At 40.8% G+C, this 19,501-nt stretch overlaps 1 protein-coding gene across 1 annotated transcript in view; it reads right to left on the bottom strand.

Annotated features, from left to right (window-relative positions):
* DYNC2H1 (dynein cytoplasmic 2 heavy chain 1) overlaps positions 1 to 19,501 on the bottom strand; it is a 1,078,189-nt gene that overhangs the window by 917,103 nt on the left and 141,585 nt on the right. Inside the window, 1 exon segment of the mRNA XM_030202388.1 lies at positions 11,390 to 11,517. Coding sequence (XP_030058248.1) covers positions 11,390 to 11,517 — 128 coding nt within the window.

Raw genomic sequence — 19,501 nt, 5'->3', positions numbered from 1 at the left:
CAGCAAACCTCTTCCATTTAAAACTACGACCTCTTAGTGGAAGCTCTCCTTAAAAAGACCTAAGAAACACTAGCATTTAAAAAGAGAAAAATATCTTCAAAAACAGCACAAAGCGCCAGAGGACATTTTTCATGGGAAAATGTCCAAGCTGCAATTTTCGAAACTCTGATTTGAAATGGTTTTCTCCACAGTTCATGAAAATTGCAAGGGGGTATGTTGGGGCATGTTTTGGGTGGGCCCAGAATTTGGACATTTTCCCTGGATAATGGAACAAGATAAAAACCTCTAGGGCAAAAAGGACTTTATCTGGACCAGTTTCAATCACGACCAAGTCACAAAAATATGCCCCAGCTGACCACTAGCGGGATTAAGGCACGACCCTCCCCCTTCCTTAATCCATTAGTGGTCACTGATCCCTTTTTTTTTTTTTTTTTTTTTAATATTTTCTGAGCACTTCTCATCCTCCAAAGATGTAACATTGATAGTACGTACCTGGCTTTCTGTGACAGCTTCAGATATTATGGCCTTTCCTATTACAGCAGCAACCTGGTCCAAGGAGTCGGCTAGCAGTCAATTCAGCGGACTGCAGAGAAAGGGACCCAGGTCCATATCCCACTCTAACTAGTACACTTCTGGTGGAAATTATGAGCCTTCCAAAACTCACAAAATACCAACTGTTCCAATAGATAGAAGACACCTGTGCACCTGAAGGCTTTTGTAGTGGTGTACAGTTAAGTACGGTAGGTTTTTAGGTGTTTCTAGAGGGCTCAATACAAAAAAAGGGGTGTTATGGTGGGATTTCTACCTAGATTCCTTTATGTGACATCCATTGCACTGACCACTAGGCTGCCCCTCTGCTCTGCTGGGATGTCTGTGTGGCCAGTTCACTAGGGGTGACACAGAGCCATCCCTTTTTTCTCTAGGACTTTTTTTTATTTTCGAAAATGGTACCTAAAGAAATACATAGTGGGCACAAAAACGTCTGGAAATTAGAGATTTTTGAAACAAAAAAAAAGGCATTTTTCCAGTTCAAAAACTGCTATGTTCAGGATGAGAATTTTAAATGCTTTCACTAAAACACCTACAATTGGACAATGATCCTCAGTATAATGTAAGTTCTTTGAATCTACTACTAACCTCTAAACATCCAATCTGTAAGGGCTAGGGCCTGGACATCAGGATGTAGTAAGGATCAGAGTTATTATTAATGTTGGAAAAGTTTCCAGTTTCCATGGAACTTTTTTTTTAAGAATCATAACTATATTGTGCTTGATTTTGAAATTAGCTTTGGGTGCTTTGCTAGAAAAGCAGTTGAAGATTTGATTAGATAAATGTGACATTCACTCGAATGTAGTAGCTGAAAAGATAAGGGAAAGGAGGCTAGCCTTTGCACGTTATAAGACGACTCAGAACGATGAAGACAGGATAGAATACCTAAATAAGCGAAGAGAAGCTGGAAAAGCTATCAGGAAAGTGAAGCGGCAAATGAAGGAAAAGATAGTTAGTACGGTAAAATTGAGGGACAAGAGGAAGTGCCATAATAGCATTGTGAGGCTCAAAGCTGAGGGAGAGAAATATGTGGAGGATAAGGATAAAGGTGAACTGCTTAACGATTATTTTAGCTCTGTGTTCACGAATTAAAGACCGGAGGTAGGGCTGCAGAAAACAAAGGCTAAAGGCGATAGATGTATGGTAGACCAAGACCCGTTTACGGAGGCTGTGTTCGTGAAGAGCTTGCCAAACTAAAAGTAGACAGAGCGATGGGGCCTGATGGGATACTACACCACACTAAACTCCAACGTATATATGCAAATGTCTCTTTATTATAAATACTTATGCCTTATACCAGCTATTAACTTTAAACATTAAACCACTCATTCATCACTTTTCAACCACCACTCACCCTGTTTCCTGTGGAGCGATCTTAGCCCTTTGCCGGTGTGAGCACCATTTAGGCAAGCAGTCGCCTATAACATTTAAAATGTTCGGGTGGTTCCCCCTGAAGAAGGGAAGCGAAATGCGGTCCAGCATTTGAGAGAGAAAAATGTAATGCGGTCCAGCATTGGGGAATCGAAGTAATCAGCTGCTGAAAATTGACTAACAAAAGGTCACACAGTGGATGTTTGTAAACAGCAGTGCAGACAATTCCTGTGTGCATATGCCAAGGAGGAGCGACTAATCAGCTGCTGAAATCTGACTAACAAAAGGTCAAACAGTGGATGTCCTTATGAGGGTTTTACAGCACATTACAGCAGTGGACATTACTAGAGTGCTATGAACTGTCTGTCTCACCAATGTGATGAAGCAGGATTTTTTTCATCTATAATGGTTTGATATTTAAATTTCTAAAGACATTTTAGATAACTAGTATATAGGGTGAGTGGTGGTTGAAAGGTGATGAATGAGTGGTTTAATGTTTAAAGTTAATAGCTGGTATAAGGCATAAGTATTTATAATAAAGAGACATTTGCATATATAAGTTGGAGTTCAGTGTGGTGTAATGTTGTTTATATACTCCGACTGAATTGGTTTTCCCCCCCTTTTTTGTAAGTCTGATGGGATACACCCGAGGGTGCTTAAGGAACTCGGAGAAGTTCTGTCGGCTCCACTGACGGACCTCTTCAATGCTTCCTTAGAAACTGGAGTGGTCCCGGTGGACTGGAGAAGGGTGGATGCGGTTCCTTTGCACAAGAGTGGAAGTAAGGAGGAGGTTGGGAATTACAGACCTGTCAGTCTGACCTCGGTGGTGAGTAAGCTAATGGAAACGCTTCTAAATAGGAGGATTGTGACATTTCTTGAACTACATGGAATGCGGGACCCGAGGCAGCATGGCTTCACTAGTGGCAGGTCGTGTCAGACGAATCTGACTGTCTTCTTCGACTGGGTGACCACACAGTTGGATGTGGGAGGGGCGCTTGATGTGGTATACTTGGATTTCAGCAAAGCCTTTGACACAGTTCCACACAGACGACTGATAAATTGAGTGCCCTCGGTGTGGGACCTAGAGTAACTGATTGGGTAAAAAATTGGTTGAATGGTAGGAGACAGAGGGTGGTGGTAAATGGAGCTTGCTCTGAAGAAAAGGATGTAGTCAGTGGAGTACCGCAGGGATCGGTTCTAGGGCCGGCTCTTTTTAACGTCTTTGTGAGTGATATTGTGGAAGGGCTGTCTGGTAAAGTTTGTCTCTTTGCGTATGATACTAAACTCTGCAACAGGGTGGACACCCTGGAGGGTGTGAATGACATGAGGAAGGACCTAGCGAAGCTAGAGGAATGGACCGATATTTGGCAACTAAGGTTCAATCCCAAAAAATGCAGGGTCATGCACTTAGGTCGCAAAAATCCGAGGGAACGGTACAGTATAGGGGGTGTAGTGCTTCAGTGTGCAAAGGAAGAGCGGGACTTGGGGGTGATTGACAACCTTAAAGCTTTCAAACAGGTAGAAAAAGCGATTGCCAAAGCCAGAAGGATGCTTGGGTGCATAAAGAAAGCATGACCAGCAGGAAAAAGGAGGTGATAGTGCCGTTCTATAAGTCTCTGGTGAGGCCCATTTGGAGTACTGCATGTACTTCTGGAGCCCGCACCTACAGAAAGATATAAACAGGATGGAGTCGGTCCAGAGAGCAGCTATGAAATTAGTAAGCGGTTTTGAATGCAAAAATTATAGGGACAGGCTTATGAACCGCAACATGTATACGCTGGAAGAGAGGACGGAGAGAGGAGACATGATAGAAACGTTTAAATATCTCAAGGGCATTTATGTACATGAAGAGAGCCATTTCCAAATGAAGGAGAGCTCTGGAATGAGGAGGCATATTACAAAATAAAGAGGGAATAGGCTTAGGAGTAACCTAAGGAAGTATTTCACAGAAAGGGTGGTGGAGGCGTGGAATGGCCTCCCGGTGGAGGTGCTGGAGTCGAGGACTATTCAAGAATTTAAAAAGGCATGGGATAATCATGTGGGATCGCTTAGGAACAGGAAGAATTAGGGGTTACAGAGGATGGGCAGACTGGATGGGTCATATGGCCTTTATCTGCTGTCACGTTTCTATGTTTCTATCAGGATTTTAAAAAGGTTTGGAAAAGTTCCTAGAGGAAAAGTCCATAGCCTGCTATTGAGACAGACTTGGGGAAGTTACTGCTTTGCCCTGAGATTGGTAGTATGGAATGTTGCCACTATTTAGGTTTCTGCAGGTACTTGAGACTTGGCCAATGTTGGAAACAGGATACTGGACTATATGGATCATTGGTCTGAACCAATGGTCCATATAGTCCAGTATGGCTATTCTTATGTTTTTATGAATTCCATCCAGTGGACACATCCTGAACAAGCATCTCAGTCTTCACATTAAGTGTTTGCTGTTGCTTCTGCAACTCCACTTCATTTGCAGGACTGTGCTTTTAAGTGGCCAACTATTTTTTTTGCCAAAACAACTTTTATGCCACAGTCCCCCAATGCTTTGTTAACAGACAACTGGAGAGTGTGGGCAAATTATGGCATGTACTGAAAAGGCAGCAGACCAACAACTGCAGTCACACTGCAAGCACCATCAGTACTGACAGTGGTGAATTTGTTGTAGAGCCTCCATTCTCTTGCAAAAGGAGGGGAGTTCCGAGGCCCAGAGCCATGCAAGTCTGTGAATGCCAATCCTCATTACAGAGGCTCTGAATACCTTATCAAAAATTATCTAAGTCACATGGACCATGTATTTCCACACTCCCACTTTTTGGCTACTGGCTGAGACTTCATCAGACTTATCCTGGGGAATAGTGTCAGCAAACTCCACCACACTGCAAACAGTGTTCCACAAGTGAATATACATGAAGAGTTGACAAGAAGCTAGGTGAGATATGAGCATTCTGGTTAAAAAAAAAATTCCCAAAAGATTCCAAGTCCTTGCCTCTCCCCTTGGGGCAACCTAGGAGTGAGCTTCTTACTCTTAGCTCTTTTGAAAGTAGATTCATCCTTCATGCAATGATGAGGAAGCAATAACTTATCAAATCCAGAGGCTTTTGTTCTCTATATATAGGCAAACTTGTTAACATGCTGTATTGGTGAGGAGGGGGGAATGTTTCCCACATCTTCATCTGTACTTACTTCAGGATTTTGTGAATGGACCCAGTTACAGCTTCATTGGTTATCAAGCTGGAAGATGTCCAAAGTTTGTGCCCCAGGCTAATCCTCAGTCTCCACAGGAAATAGTATGGACTTAGCCATCTCCCTGATAAAATCAGTGAATGAGAGAGCTCCTCTGGGTGAGATTAACATCACTCTTGTAGAGGAGAAGGATCTGAAGGGAGACTAGTGGACCCCTCCTCTGAGAAAACTTCTGGCTCAGAAAACAAGGGGTGCTCAACCTCTGACTTGTAAAACTACTCTGTAGGAGATGTTCAAGTCTCTACCTGCCTCAAGTGACTGACTCTTGGTAAGGCCATGGCATGTTGTGTCAAGGCACCAAGGATCATCTGTACACCAGGGAAGCTTCCTGCCATCCCTCATTCATGGGCTGAAGATTAACACCAATGTGGTCTGCACCAAACACAATGCCCTTCAAGGCCTCAGTGTCAATGTGAACCCTGCAGGCACTGAATGGAATTTGAGAATCTGTTGCACCTTCTGGAGCCTTGACATTGATGCTCTTAAAGCTGTAGATTCACACTGGACAAAGATGCACTCCACATGATCTTTGAACTTTCTCATGAAATGTCCTCAAAAGCTGCCACTAATAAAGACTGAGGCAGCACAGTCAGAGTGGCCACATTCCTCTGAGACACTTGAGGTGTCTTAGAAACTATGTCTTGGCTCCTTGGAGGCTGTCACATCCCCTTCAATGTAACATAGTAACATAGTAGATGACGGCAGAAAAAGACCTGCACGGTCCATCCAGTCTGCCCAACAAGATAAACTCATATGTGCTACTTTTTGTGTATACCTTACCTTGATTTGTACCTGTCCTTTTCAGGGCACAGACTGTATAAGTCTGCCCAGCATTATCCCTGCCTCCCAACCACCGGCTCTGGCACAGACCACATAAGTCTGCCCAGCACCATCCCCGCCTCCGGTCAAAGAGGATGAGCAGTTCTCATGTCTGGGGTGCTTGGAAGGCACCAGCGATCTTAGTGATTCAATGCTCTCGTTACCATGTTTCGAAGGGTACTGAAGTTGATGTACCTTAACCTCCACCCAACCTCTGGCATCTTTTTCCATGGCGCAAATGAGGACAAGGATGAATATTTCCTACTGCTTGGTAAGGAATCACAGGATGAGTGACCTGTATTGTCTGGTAAGGAATCACAGGATGACTGACCCCAATGGATTCTACTGACATTCGATATCAAGGGCGATTGATACACTCTCGATGCCGATGTGTCCTCAATGTCTGATGCAGCTCCCAGAACCATGGTGACCAGTGCTTCCCATGCTGATGGACCAGACTTATCATCTGCGCCAAAAATAAGTTTGTGTTTTTTACAAATCCTCACAACTTACAGAATTTCTTGCTGCCAGAAGATCTTGAGGACTATATGTTACGTGAGATAATATTAACATAAATAGAGCCCAGAATGAAATTAGAACTCTTTGTTTAGACAGGTTCAATATGTCTCCTTATTATTTTTTTCTTTAATATTCCACATGTGAAATTCTTGGATCATAAACTGAGGACTTGAGAGTACTTAAATCTGGTAAACTAAAACCTTAAAATTATACGAATGTATTTGTTTTTGTTCCTTTTCTTGATGAAGTATTTTCTGTTCAAGTGGAATGCTTGATAATAATGTAAAATAATTATAAATAAAAAAAAAATAATAAGTTTGTGCTTTTTTTTCTTGAGTGGAGGAGTGGCCTAATGGTTAGCATGGTGGACTTTGGTCCTGGGGAACTGGGTTCGATTCCCACTGCAGGCACAGGCAGCTCCTTGTGACTCTGGGCAAGTCACTTAACCCATTGCCCCAGGTACAAATAAGTACCTGTATATAATATGTAAGCCGCATTGACCCTGCTATGAGTGGAAAAGCAGGGGGTACAAATGTAACAAAAAATAAATTAAAAAAAGGAGAAATCATGATCAGGTCCCAGGCATTGCTGGCACCAGTAACAGGTATCCACAGCGGATATGGTCCTGTTACAACTGGCTCACTTTTTAAGACCACTGGAACTTTGGGGGGAGACATAATAGTAAAATCAAATAATTTGAAAAATTACCCAGTTGAGTGGTTTAAATATGACTGAACAGGGTGCAGAAAATAAAGGAAAGTTAGAATGGCCAAAAAAACAAAAACCATTCTAGGGAAAGGTTCACAGATGGCTCCTGCATGACAAATGACAGGACTTACACATAGATGGAAAAAAAAACAGCAATAACAGTAACCAAATTTGGTGAAGTTGAAGGGAGCAAAGTATGATCATTTCGCTCCACAGAAAAATGACGACTGGATAGGTCCTGCGTAAGAGTGGCAGACAGGAAGTCATACACATGCAGTATATGACGCTCTACAAAATTGTTTCAAGCAAGCATGTGGACTCTATTGGATGATGTCACCCACACGTAAGTCTAAAGTATCCTGATGGTCCTTGGAGAAACACAAACATTTTGGCTTTAAGGACTTAAGCCCAAAGGAAGCAATGAGAAATTTAAGGAAGTGATTTTATAAAAGCCTTTTCACATGTAAATTTGTTACATGCACATAAAAAGCTTTTTACAAAATTATCCCATGCACTCAATATGCAATATTACAAGCAGCCACATAGTTGTAAAGCAACCAGAGTGTGTGCATGTTTGGGAGAGAAGTCTGAGCAAAGAACAGGCAGAGTTACAAATTTATAAAACTCACAAACAAAAGCAAAACCCAGAGGTAAAGGTAAAAACCCACACCTATAATCCAAGATAAAATCCAAAAAGGGTAAGAGTGGACCAAAATATCTTGGTAGTCAGAACTAAGATGTAACAAACTTTATTCAGCACCACTTGTGTATATGACCCGACACAGGGTTGTGTTTCAATGGGACACACCCTTCTGATTCAGGGGTCTTACACTGTACATAAATAAACAAAAACTATTAAAAATATCTATAATACATAAAAAGCATAAAAGAAATATAACAACCATATGGGAAGAAAACTGGTATAAAAATTGTATATAATAAAGAATCATAAAAACAAGATATAAAACTTAAATGAAAAAATAAGAGATGAAAATGTTGCCAAGAAACTAACCTCACAGTAGAAACACAAAAAGGGTAAGATATTTCAGTTTTAAAACATTTTTTACTTTTGCCTGGTCAATATTTCTTTTCCATTAGCCATCATCCACACATTGTTTTTTGTGTTGTCTGTCAACATTTTTAACACATTTTTCCTTTGGCGGTTTTTATGGTGTCCAATTGTTTTTACTGTGATTAAGCTATAAGAGTCAGCTCCTTTATATTCTTAGTTTGTTTCCTATTAATTATGGTACTTAGATCTACTACTGATATAACAGTTTCTGCAACCAAACATGCTTTTTTTTGTGTCCAGTAAGTTTCTTCCAATGGTCATCATCTAAAAATTATCCCTTGAGCAGTTATACATATGTAAATGCAATGAATCACTTCATTAGTTTGCATGCCCTCGCAAACTTTTGCTCACTTTTGGCGGGCTTGACGGAGTCTGGTTGAAATTCACTGCGAGCCAGTGGTAAGTGGGAGTTTTCATTGTCTATTTCCATATTGATTTTTTTTGCATCTGGTTTAAAGTTTAGTCAAAACCGTAGCCTCTCAACTTGTTGAATTTATATTCAATTCTTTGATTTGATATTTGATATATACTTAGTGCAGTCGGCTCATGATTGTTGTAAAAAACGGAATGCTCTGTTGTAAAACAGTCTTAACATTCTGATTTTGAGAAGAAAGTCTTTATGCCATTTTTATTGACCCACTTTTCATTGTATATGTTTATTAATATAACTGTTCTACAGCAGTTTTATTTGATTTCATATAAAAATAGTTTATAATTTTGATTGGTTTATTTTCTTGACCTGGCAGCAAACTCCCGCGCTTGCTCAGTTGTTTATAAAGGTTCAAGTACAGTTTGTTAGACATTTAATTATGAACTTTTTGTATAATTCAAGTTTGCTTGTATAGTGCTACTATTTTCATAGACACATATTTGTCTGTCTAGTTAACATCAGTGGTTTTGCTAGGGAACTTACCTGCTCTTACACATTTCCCCTTAGGCTGCTGTATTTTATTTCTCCTCAATATATAGGATGATCTATATTTTATGTTTATTCCATTATGTTTCATTAATGTTCTGCTTGCTTATAGCCCCGATGCTCCAACACGTACAGGGGCATTTTCGATATGATGTCTAAGTCCGACTTTGAATATTTTGCAAAAAAACATCCAGAATCTGAATAGAAAAGAAGGTCATTTTCAAAAAAGGAAAACATCTATCTTTTTTCCAAAAATACTATTTTGAACAAGGTTTTGTGATTTGGATGTTTTGTTTTTTTGGTTCATTTTTGGAAAAAAAAAAAAGTTGAAGTGCAAAACATACAAAATCAAGCCACTGGGAAGTAGGAGGCGCCAGCATTTTTAGTAGACTGGTCCCCCTGACATCCCAGGGAAGCAATAGCACACCCTAGGGGGCAGTGGACTTCATAAAATGCTCCCAGGTACACATCTCACCACTGCTCACTTATCTTGTCTGCTGAGCTCCCCACCCAAAAAACCCACTACCCCCCAACTGTACACCACTACAATAGCCCTTACGGGTGAAGGGGGCACCTATATGTGGGTACAGTGGGTTTCTGGTGAGTTTTGGAGGGCTCACAGTATCCTCCACAAGTGTAACAGTTAATGGGAGGTATGGGCCTGGGTCCACCTGTCTACAGTGCACTGCACCCACCACTGGACTACTCCAGAGACCTGCATGCTGTTCTAATGGGCTCAAGTATAACATCTGAGGCTGGCATAGAGTCTGGCAAGTAATGTTTTAAATCACATTTTTGGGGGGTGGGAGGGGGTTAGTGACCACTGGGGGAAAAAGGAGAGGTCATCCTTCATTCTCTCCAGTGGTCATGTGGTCATTAGGGCACCTTCTTGTGCCTTATTCATTATAAAAGTATGTCTAGCTCAAACCGGACGGTTTTGTTTTGGTCCATTATGGCTGAAAAACGTCCAAGTGTTAGGAACGCCCAGATTCCACTCTTAATACGCCCCTGGCATGCCCCCTTGTGATTAGAACGCACTTCTGATGGACTTCATAGAAAAATGTCTAAAATTGGTTTGAAAATATCTATTGGACGTCTTTGTGAGAAAAACATCCAAATGCAGATTATACAACTTTTTGGACCTTTTTCTCTTTTGAAAATGAGCACCGTAGTGTCTTTAGGCATATACCCATTTCGTTTTCTCTTTTATACACCATACATATATTTTCTTGCCCCTAGGTATTCCAATACAAGTTTCACTGATCTGCATCGACCCTTTTGTGTTTACTGTGTGGTTAGTATTTTGGCAACATTTCCATCTCTTGTTTTTTTTCATTAAGTTTTATATCTTCTTGTTTTTATGATTCATTATTTATTGTACATTTTATACCAATTTTCTTACAATATGATTATTATATTTCTTTTATGCTTTTATGTATAGACATTTAAATTGTTTTTATTTATTCATTTATGGTACAGTGTAAGACCCTGAAGCAGACGGGTGTGTCCCCGTGAAACACAGCCCGAGTCGGTATCATATACACAAGTGGTGCTGAATAATGCTGTTACATCTGAGTTCTGGCTGCCAAACATTTTTGGTCCACCCCTACTCTTGAATTTTATCTTTATAAAATGCACACCTACATGCATACTACAGCCATGCACATTTACACCTACTCTAGAGCTGGTGTAAATGTACATGAGCACATTGCAGCTGCAATTTTGGCAGATTTTGTCCTGATATTTTATCAAGATACTTAGGTGTCTCAACCTCAAAACAGGTGCTTGCTATGCTTACCAAACAAGGTACCCCACTATAAAATTGCCCTCTACTAGTATTAAAAACTTTCTTGGCACCACATATAGTTCTACACGTGTAACTCCATGGGGTAATTATACAAAAGCCCTTTACCATGCAAAAAAAAGACTTTTATAAGTAAAATAATATTTTACAAAATTACCCCAAAAGATGCACCCTCCCAATATGCTCTCCATTTCCCTAAAACAGTAAGGAAAATGGGGTTCCTTGGAAGCTGTGGGGATACATCATTCCTGCTTCCACTAGCATATTATGGTAGCAAAACCTTGATCTGCTATATTATGGGGGCAAATTTCCTCAAGGATTGTACTTTGCCATTAGATCAGTTTCAGGACATACATTTCATACAAGTGCAAAACAATTCAAGCATCTAATTTACCTTGGAAGACGTTCTGCTTCTTTTCCTCTCACTTTCAAAGCTTTAAAATTTTTCTCCCAGTCATATACAATTCGCAGATGTTCAACCACCAATCTTTCCACATCCACTTGTCCAATTACAACCCACTCCTTCATAGCAGCAAAAAAAAAAATGTTAATCTTGCAAATCACTCCACCCAATTTTACATACTGAGGGAGCAATTTCTGAATATGTTTTACACAAGTAAACATAGATTACCTACACAAAAAGCCCTTAAAATTTCTTCTATTTTCTCTTTGCATTCCCACTCTTGTTTCACACCATTTCTACTTTTGTATGAGTAAAAAAAGGGGCAGGGCTGGTCTAGACAGAACATACGAATTTCATTTAGAAATCCCTACACATGCTTTAGGTAGTACATGGATATTTTGTGCCCATGGGATATATGTGTGAACCTTGATTTTCAAAGTGAAATTTGATTGGAAGTTTTCCCTTTGAAAATGAGCTGCAAGTTAAATTGATAAGCTAGACCTCTGTCTTGAATATTATAATCTAAAATTTACAAAAAAAAAAAAAGAAAAACACAAATACATTTCCTTATTTTAGGATCTCAACAAATTCTATTAAGGCATGAACTTTTAGAAAAGCATTATCATGAGGACAGTTTTTGTTTAGTGATCAGTGAAGAGAATGTGTGTTACATAATACAATAGAATAATGTGACATTTGGCTGTGCTAAAAACTGATTCTCTAAGACCTTTTATAGCATTATAGGTTTACGAAGAAAAAAGTTAATGGATCAGGCCCTACGAGGAAAACATTGTGTCTATTGCGTTTGGTGAAAGGACTGTATACAGGGAGATGATTCTAAGATAGGATAAGACTGATCCTTAAATAATGAGTACAGAAAGAAAGATAAGGATCCGAGGTAAATATGGAAAAGCAATTCAAAGCCAATGGCCAGGGTTGGTGGGCATGGAGCAATTATATACACATGTAAAGAAATTAAGACTGCTTAATAGAGAAAACAACAACAGAAGAGGCAGAAATCAAAAACTGGATAGGATTATTTCTATATCTTGGTTCTATATTTCCTATATGGTGGACAATGTATAAGATTATTTTCCTTATATATTTTTTTGAATTGTTCTCTGTTTCCCCTGGGTTACATTGATTATATGATTTTATTTTTTTTTATTTTAATTTCCAAACAATTCAAAGTGGAATGGAGCCTATGGATCAAGAAGGAACAGGCTCCTTGATGAAGAATTTGTGATAAAACTAGCCTCATAAATTACAGAGAAAAAAAATTAACTATTACAAAATTTCTAGAACGTCAGATGTTATATAAACTAGTGTGAAAGGCCCGTTCAGAGAGGAATGAAACGGACGCTAGCACCGCTCCCCCCCCCCCCCCCCACCGATGTCTGCGCTGCCACTGTCCCCCCTCGCCCTCAACAAGTCGCCGCCGCTGCTCCCCCGCTCCGTGCGGCCAGCAACTGTCTCCATCCAGAGCTGCAGAGGTTTACACGAAGCTAATGTTGTTTTGTTGGTCCCGGTACTGCAGCTTAGGGCAGAGATTGAGCGGCACGGCACGTCTGTTGGGTGTGTGTGTGGGCGGGACTGAGGAGGAAAAGTTGCTGGGCGGAGGGAGAGGGGGGGAGCGGTGGTGACCTTGGGAGAGGGGGTGTAGGGTGAAAAGGCCCCATTTCTGACACAAATGAAACGGGCGCTAGCAAGCTTGGTCTCAGAGTGTGATGTTTGTCAGAGTGTGTGTGTGGGAGTAGGACTATGTGAGAGGAGAGCGAGTGAATGTGTGAGTGTGTGTGTGTGTGTGACAGTGAGTCTGGGTGCGAGTGTGTCTGTGAGAGAGTATGTCTGTGAGGATGACAGTTTGTTTGTTTGAATGAGTATGTGAGACAGTGAGTGTGAGAGAGTGTGTTCACACAGATACACTGTGTGTGAGAGTGTTTGTGTGTGAGACAAGAGTGTGAGAGAGTATGTGTGCGATACACAGACTCTCTGTGAGACCGAGAGAGTGTATGAGTGACTGTGTGACACATAGAGAGTGAATGTGATACAGTGTGAGATATAGTGTGAGTGAGAGAGATGGAAGACACTGTGAGAGTGTGTGTGACAGAGATACCTGTCCCCTCAGGACCCCCTCCCCCTCTGCGTTCCCCTCCCCTCCCTTGTGATCTCAGGACCCCCTGCCTCTCCCCCCTCTGTGTGGTTGGCAGCACCGTGTGTGTGGTGTGTGTGTGGTGTGTGTTGTGTGAGACAGAGAGACTTGAGAGTGAATGTGTATGTGATTGTTATCTCTCTTCTGCCCCCTCCATCCACCCAGCTATTCTCCTGTCTCCCCTGCGCCCCCTCCAGCTACCCAGCGAGTTCTCTTCTATCCCCTGCCCCCCCTTTTGCCATCCATCGATTCTCCTCTCCCCTGCAGAGTGAATGTGTAGAAAGAGTGTTGTTGGCTTCTGAAAGGAGTCCTGCACTTTTTTTTTAACTGGCAGCAGCAGCAGTCTGGAAAATAGGGGATATAGAAGAGGGTCAGTTGTGAAGAAAAGCTTCAACTAACTCCATTTCTCTGTACAGCAGTGTTACGATTTCCACTGGCAAGGGCTATTTAATGCTAGTTCTCCGGCGAAGGAGGAGAATAAGCAGAGACAGGCAGAGATGAAGTCCCTGGTGTTGCTTTAAATGTAAAGGGAGGGAAGGAGCTGTTGACCTTCCCTGCACTCATTTCTCTCTGACACAGCCATGCTCTGATGATACAGAGGGGGGGGGGAAGCAACCCGGGCAGCAGAGTCAGCAGGAGAGGAGCCTGTTTGCCTACTCCTTAGTCCTGCCTGTGATTCGTGAAACTGGATATCTACACCACCATGCAAAACAGAAGTGAGGCTTCATTAGAACTTTGGTGGTGCCTTTATATATATATAGATAGCTGAAGCACTTGAACAAACTGGCAGCTTGTACCAGAAGTATTTAGATTATGATCAATATTACATGAAGAGAAATTAAAATCTTACCTGAATTTTCTTTCCATTAGTCTTTCCCATTATTCCAGAACCTATGGATTACTAGTGTCCCATCAACCAGCAGCCAGTTGGCCCTGACAAAACAGCACTCAAAAGAACATAAGAATAGCCATACTGTGTCAGACCAATGGTCCATCTAGCCCAGTATCCTCCTTCCAACAGTACCTAGCAAAATACCTGGCAAAAGCCCAATTATTAGCACATTCCATGCTACTAATCCAGAGGCAAGGCAAGTAGCAGCATGTCCATCTCAATAACAAACTACAGACCTTTCCTCCAGGAACTTGTCCAAACCTTTTTTAAACCCAGATACATTAACCACCATTACCACATCCTCCAGCAGTGAGATCCAGAGCTTTGCCATTTTTTGAGTAAAAAAAATATTTCCTCCTATTTGTTTTATAAGTATTCCATGTAATTTCATTGAGTGTTCCCTGGTCTTTGTACTTTGTGAAAGAGTAAATCAATTTTTACACGTTCTGCACCACTCAGGATTTTATAGACCAATCATATCCCCCACCTCAGCCGTCTCTTTTCCAGGCTGACGAGCCCTAACCTCTTTAGCCTTTCCTCACATGGAAGAGTTTCACCCCCTTTATCATTTTGGTCACTCTTATCTAATTCCTCTATATCTTTTTTGAGATACGGTGACCAGAATTGACACAATAGTCAAGATGAGGTTGCAGCATGGAGCTATACAGAGGCATTATAGTGTTCTTGGTCTTATTTTGCATCCAGTTCCTAATAATTGCTAGCATCTGGTGGGTTGTTTTTTTTTGGTCAGCACCACACACTGGGCAGAAGACTTCAGCTTATTGTCTACAATGACACCTAGATCTTTTTCTTGAGTGCAGACTCCTAAGGTGGACCCTAGCATCAGGTAATGACGATTTGGATTATTCTTTCCAATGTGCATCACTTTGCATTTATCCACATTAAATTTCATCTGCCATTTGGATGCCCAGTCTTCCAGTTTCCAAAGGTCTTCCTGCAATTTTTCACAATCCACATGCGTTTTCACTACTTTGAATAGCTTTGTCTCATCTGAAAATGTAAACACCTCACTTGTCATTCCAATTTCCAGATCATTTATAAAAATGTTAAATAGCACCGGTCCTAATACAGATGCCTATGGCACTCCACTATTCGCCATCTTCCATTGAGAAAAATGGCCATTTAACCTACCTTCTGTTTCTGTCCAATAACCAACTCCTAATCCAAAATAGAACATTGCCTCATAAGAACATAACAGTAGTCATACTGGATCAGATCAATGGTCCATCTAGCCCAGTATCCTGTTTTCCAACAGTGGCCAAGCCAGGTCACAAGTACCTGGAAGAAACCCAAATCAAGGCAACACTCCATGCTACAAATCCCAGGGCAAGCAGTTGCTTCCTCATGTCTATCTCAATGGCAGACTATGGACTTTTCCTCCAGGAACTTCTCCAAACCTTTTTTAAATCCAGATACACTAACCGCTGTTACTACATTCTCTGGCAAAGAGTTCCAGAGTTTAACTATTAGTTGAATGAAAAAATATGTCCTCCTATTTGTTTAAAAGTTTTCCATGTAACTTCCTCGAGTGTCCCCTAGTCTTTGTACTTTTGGAATGAGTTAAAAAAAATTGATTTACTTCTACTCGTTCTACACTACTCAAGATTTTGAAGACTTCAATCATATCTCCCTTCATCTGTCTCTTTTCCAAGCTGAAGAGCCCTAACCTCTTCAGCCTTTCTTCATATGAGAGGCGTACCATCCCCTTTATCATTTTGGTCGCTCTTCTTTGAACCTGGTCTAATTCTGCTATATCTTTTTTGAGATACGGCGACCAGAACTGAATGCAGTACTCAAGGTGCGGTCACACCATGGAGAGATACAGAGGCATTATAGTATTTTTGGTCTTATTCACCATCCCTTTCCTAATAATTCCTAGCATCTTGTTTGCTTTTTTGGTTGCCACTGCACATTGAGCAGAATATTTCAGCATATTATCTACGATGACACCTAGATCTTTTTATCAAGTGCTGGCCCCCAAGGTGGACCCTAGCATCAGGTAACTATGATTCAGATTATTTTTTACAATGTGCATCACCTTGCATTTGTCTACATTATATTTCACCTGCTATTTGGATGCCCAGTCTTCCAATTTCCTAAGGTTTTCCTGCAATATTTCAGTCTGCAAGTGTTTTAAACAACCTTGAATAGTTTTGTGTCTGTGCAAATTTAATTACCTCACTCGTCGTTCCGATTTCCATATCATTATAAAAATGTTAAACAGCACCAGTCCCAGTACTGATCCCTGTGGTACTTCACTGTTCACCCTCTTCCACTGAAAGAAATGACCATTTAATCCTACCCTCCGTTTCTGTCCAATAACCAATTCCTAATCCACACCAGAACCTTGCCTCCTATCCCATGATTCTAATTTTCTCAGGAGTCTCTCATAAGGAACTTTATCAAAAGCTTTCTGAAAATCTAAATATACTACATGAACTGGCTCACCTTTATCCACATGTTTATTCATGCCTTCAAGGAAATGAAGCAATTGGTGAGGCAAGACTTCCCTTGGCTGAATCCATGTTGTCTATGTGCTCTCTAATTTTATTCTTTATAATAGTTTCCACTATTTTGCCCAGAACTGACGTCAGGCTTCCCAGTCTGTAATTTCCCAGATCACCACTGGAACCCTTTTTAAAAATCTGCATTACATTGGCCACCCTCCAATCTTGAGGTACTACTGACAATTTTAACAATAGGTTATAAATTACTAACAGAAGATCAGCAATTTCATGTTTGAGTTCTTTCAATCCCTGGGGTGTATACCATCTGGTCCGGGTGATTTATCACTCTAACTTATCGATTTGGCTCAGTATGTCTTCCAGATTCGATGAGATCTTTCAGTTCTTAAGCATCATCACCCCTGAAAACCATTTCCAGTGCAGGTAGATCTTTTACATCTTCTTCCGTAAAAACCCAAAGGCAAGAATTTATTCAGATCTCTTTGTTATGGCCTTGTCCTCCCTGAATGCCCCTTTTTGCGCCTTCATAGGCCTTTCTGCTTCTCTGAGTTTTGTCTCTGAGGCAAGATTTTCTTCATATTCTCTTTAGCTTTCCTTATCAAAGCTTGCATCTATTTTGACAGTGCTTGTGCTGCTTCTTATTTCTTCATTCTATGCTTTTTCCTTTCTTTGGAGGATGTTCTTTTTGCTCCAATAGCCTCTAACATCACCTTTAACCATAATGGTGGTTGTTTGCTCTTTTTTTCCATCTTTCTTATTTCCCATCTTTCTTAATATGTGGAAATACATCGGTCTGGGTTTCATAAGGGTATTTTTAAACCATGTCCATGCCTGCTCCCTAAACTTTGTCGCCAACCCTTTCAGCTTCTTCTTAACCATTTTCCTCATTTTGCAAATGCAAAGAAGTGGTGCTGCTGTTTCCTCCGCATCTCACAGGATTCCCAGCTTGCACGCACTTCAACACCCCAAACGCCAGCTGGCAGGTCCCACAGCAGGAAAACCGCTAAATTGCTTTTGCAGGAGTTGCCATTCACCCAAACTGTTATCAGCGTAGCACAACATATCCCAAGTGTGGGAGTCAGGAAACCCTCCCTTGCACCAAATACAACTTGCAGCCTTCCAAGCAGTTCCAAGTCAAACTTTAGTCCAACTTACCACTTCCAGCTGCTCCCCCCAAGCTCAGTCTCCACAAACTTTAACAAAGATGAGGACTGATACTCTGCCTCACACTCCCCAGCAAACCTCTTCCCTCCCCCTTTTTTTTTTAATTGTTTTGCTGGAAAAGGAGAGCTCCACAGGAATTAGGGGATAGGTGAAAGGAGGGGAAAAGTAAATTTGTGGGGCACCCAGAGACAATTATATACGACCTCCAGATATGACTTTGCAATTCAAGCCACCTGCAAAGCACTACTGGGGACTGGAGCAAAGCACTCAGAACCAGAGTCTGAAAAAGTGTGTTCAAACACCTGCTAAAGATAGAAATACTGAGGGACTGGACTGGATGGTGAGAGATATGTCTCTGCTCAGTTTTCAGTTCTCTATATCCACCTGCTGGTTAATGGATACAACTATCCCACAGGTTCTGGAATAGTAGGAAGATAGGTAATGAAAATAAAGTTTATAAATTAAACTGCTGTAACTGAACTGATAGCACCAGAGCCATCATATTCCCTGAACTATATTTTTGGTAGCTTAATATTATAGACACAGAAATAAGTTGCTGCTGCAGCAATGCAAAGAAATTAAAAACTGACTATCTAGGCAATGTAAATAACAAAAATTATTTACTAGCCCTTCAACGAATTCCAGCACAAACAAGGAAAAAAGTCAGGTACAATATTCCACAAAAAGTGGAAATCTCTAAGCAAATTTGAACACTTAAAAGCCTTAGGAATACAAAAACATTCCAGTTAGTGTAATTTAATATGGTAGACATACTCTAAGAGACACTTTACAACAAAGTTGATGAGCTGGCTACTCTCATAGAATTCCTGTTGTGAAATGCTTCTTTGTTTGTAGGTTACTTATTTTTCGATGCTGTGCTGGCTTTCATTATAGAAATGGCCTCTCAGATATCTTTTTACACTGATATATATGGTTTGTTTCCATATGAACTCCTATGTTCTTTTATGTACCTTTGATGCTGTTATATCGGAATTTGCCTATTTAGGATTATTTTATTGGTTTACTGAGTATCATTTTAACAATGGGGGGAGGGAGTTATCCAATCAAGCCTGGGTCACAAATAGTGCAAAAACAGCTCTTCAAGCTTTGAGAGTTTTCTAACACACATGTAGGTACTCCACATTGGACTTACATAGTGGGCTGAACCATCTCCATGTTAGTTAGATGGTGTGGTCTTTTGAGCTCTATGAATGGGGTACATTTTGAATAAAGTGCTGGAGAGCTATACTGACAGACATGCCGGCTGGTTTCCTAACCACACAATTAAAATCTCAGCCACTTTCCACCAATCAATGAATTACTGTCAGTAAATATCACTATTGCTGTTCCCACCAACAGTATAGCCCCATCTCATCATCAATCACAATGACAAAGAAAGATAGAAAAAT

This window comes from Microcaecilia unicolor, chromosome 4, assembly GCF_901765095.1.
Source record: "Microcaecilia unicolor chromosome 4, aMicUni1.1, whole genome shotgun sequence".
Classification (NCBI taxonomy): domain Eukaryota; kingdom Metazoa; phylum Chordata; class Amphibia; order Gymnophiona; family Siphonopidae; genus Microcaecilia; species Microcaecilia unicolor.
Note: the sequence above shows the minus strand (reverse complement) of the source record. Positions and strands in the feature narration are given on the sequence as shown.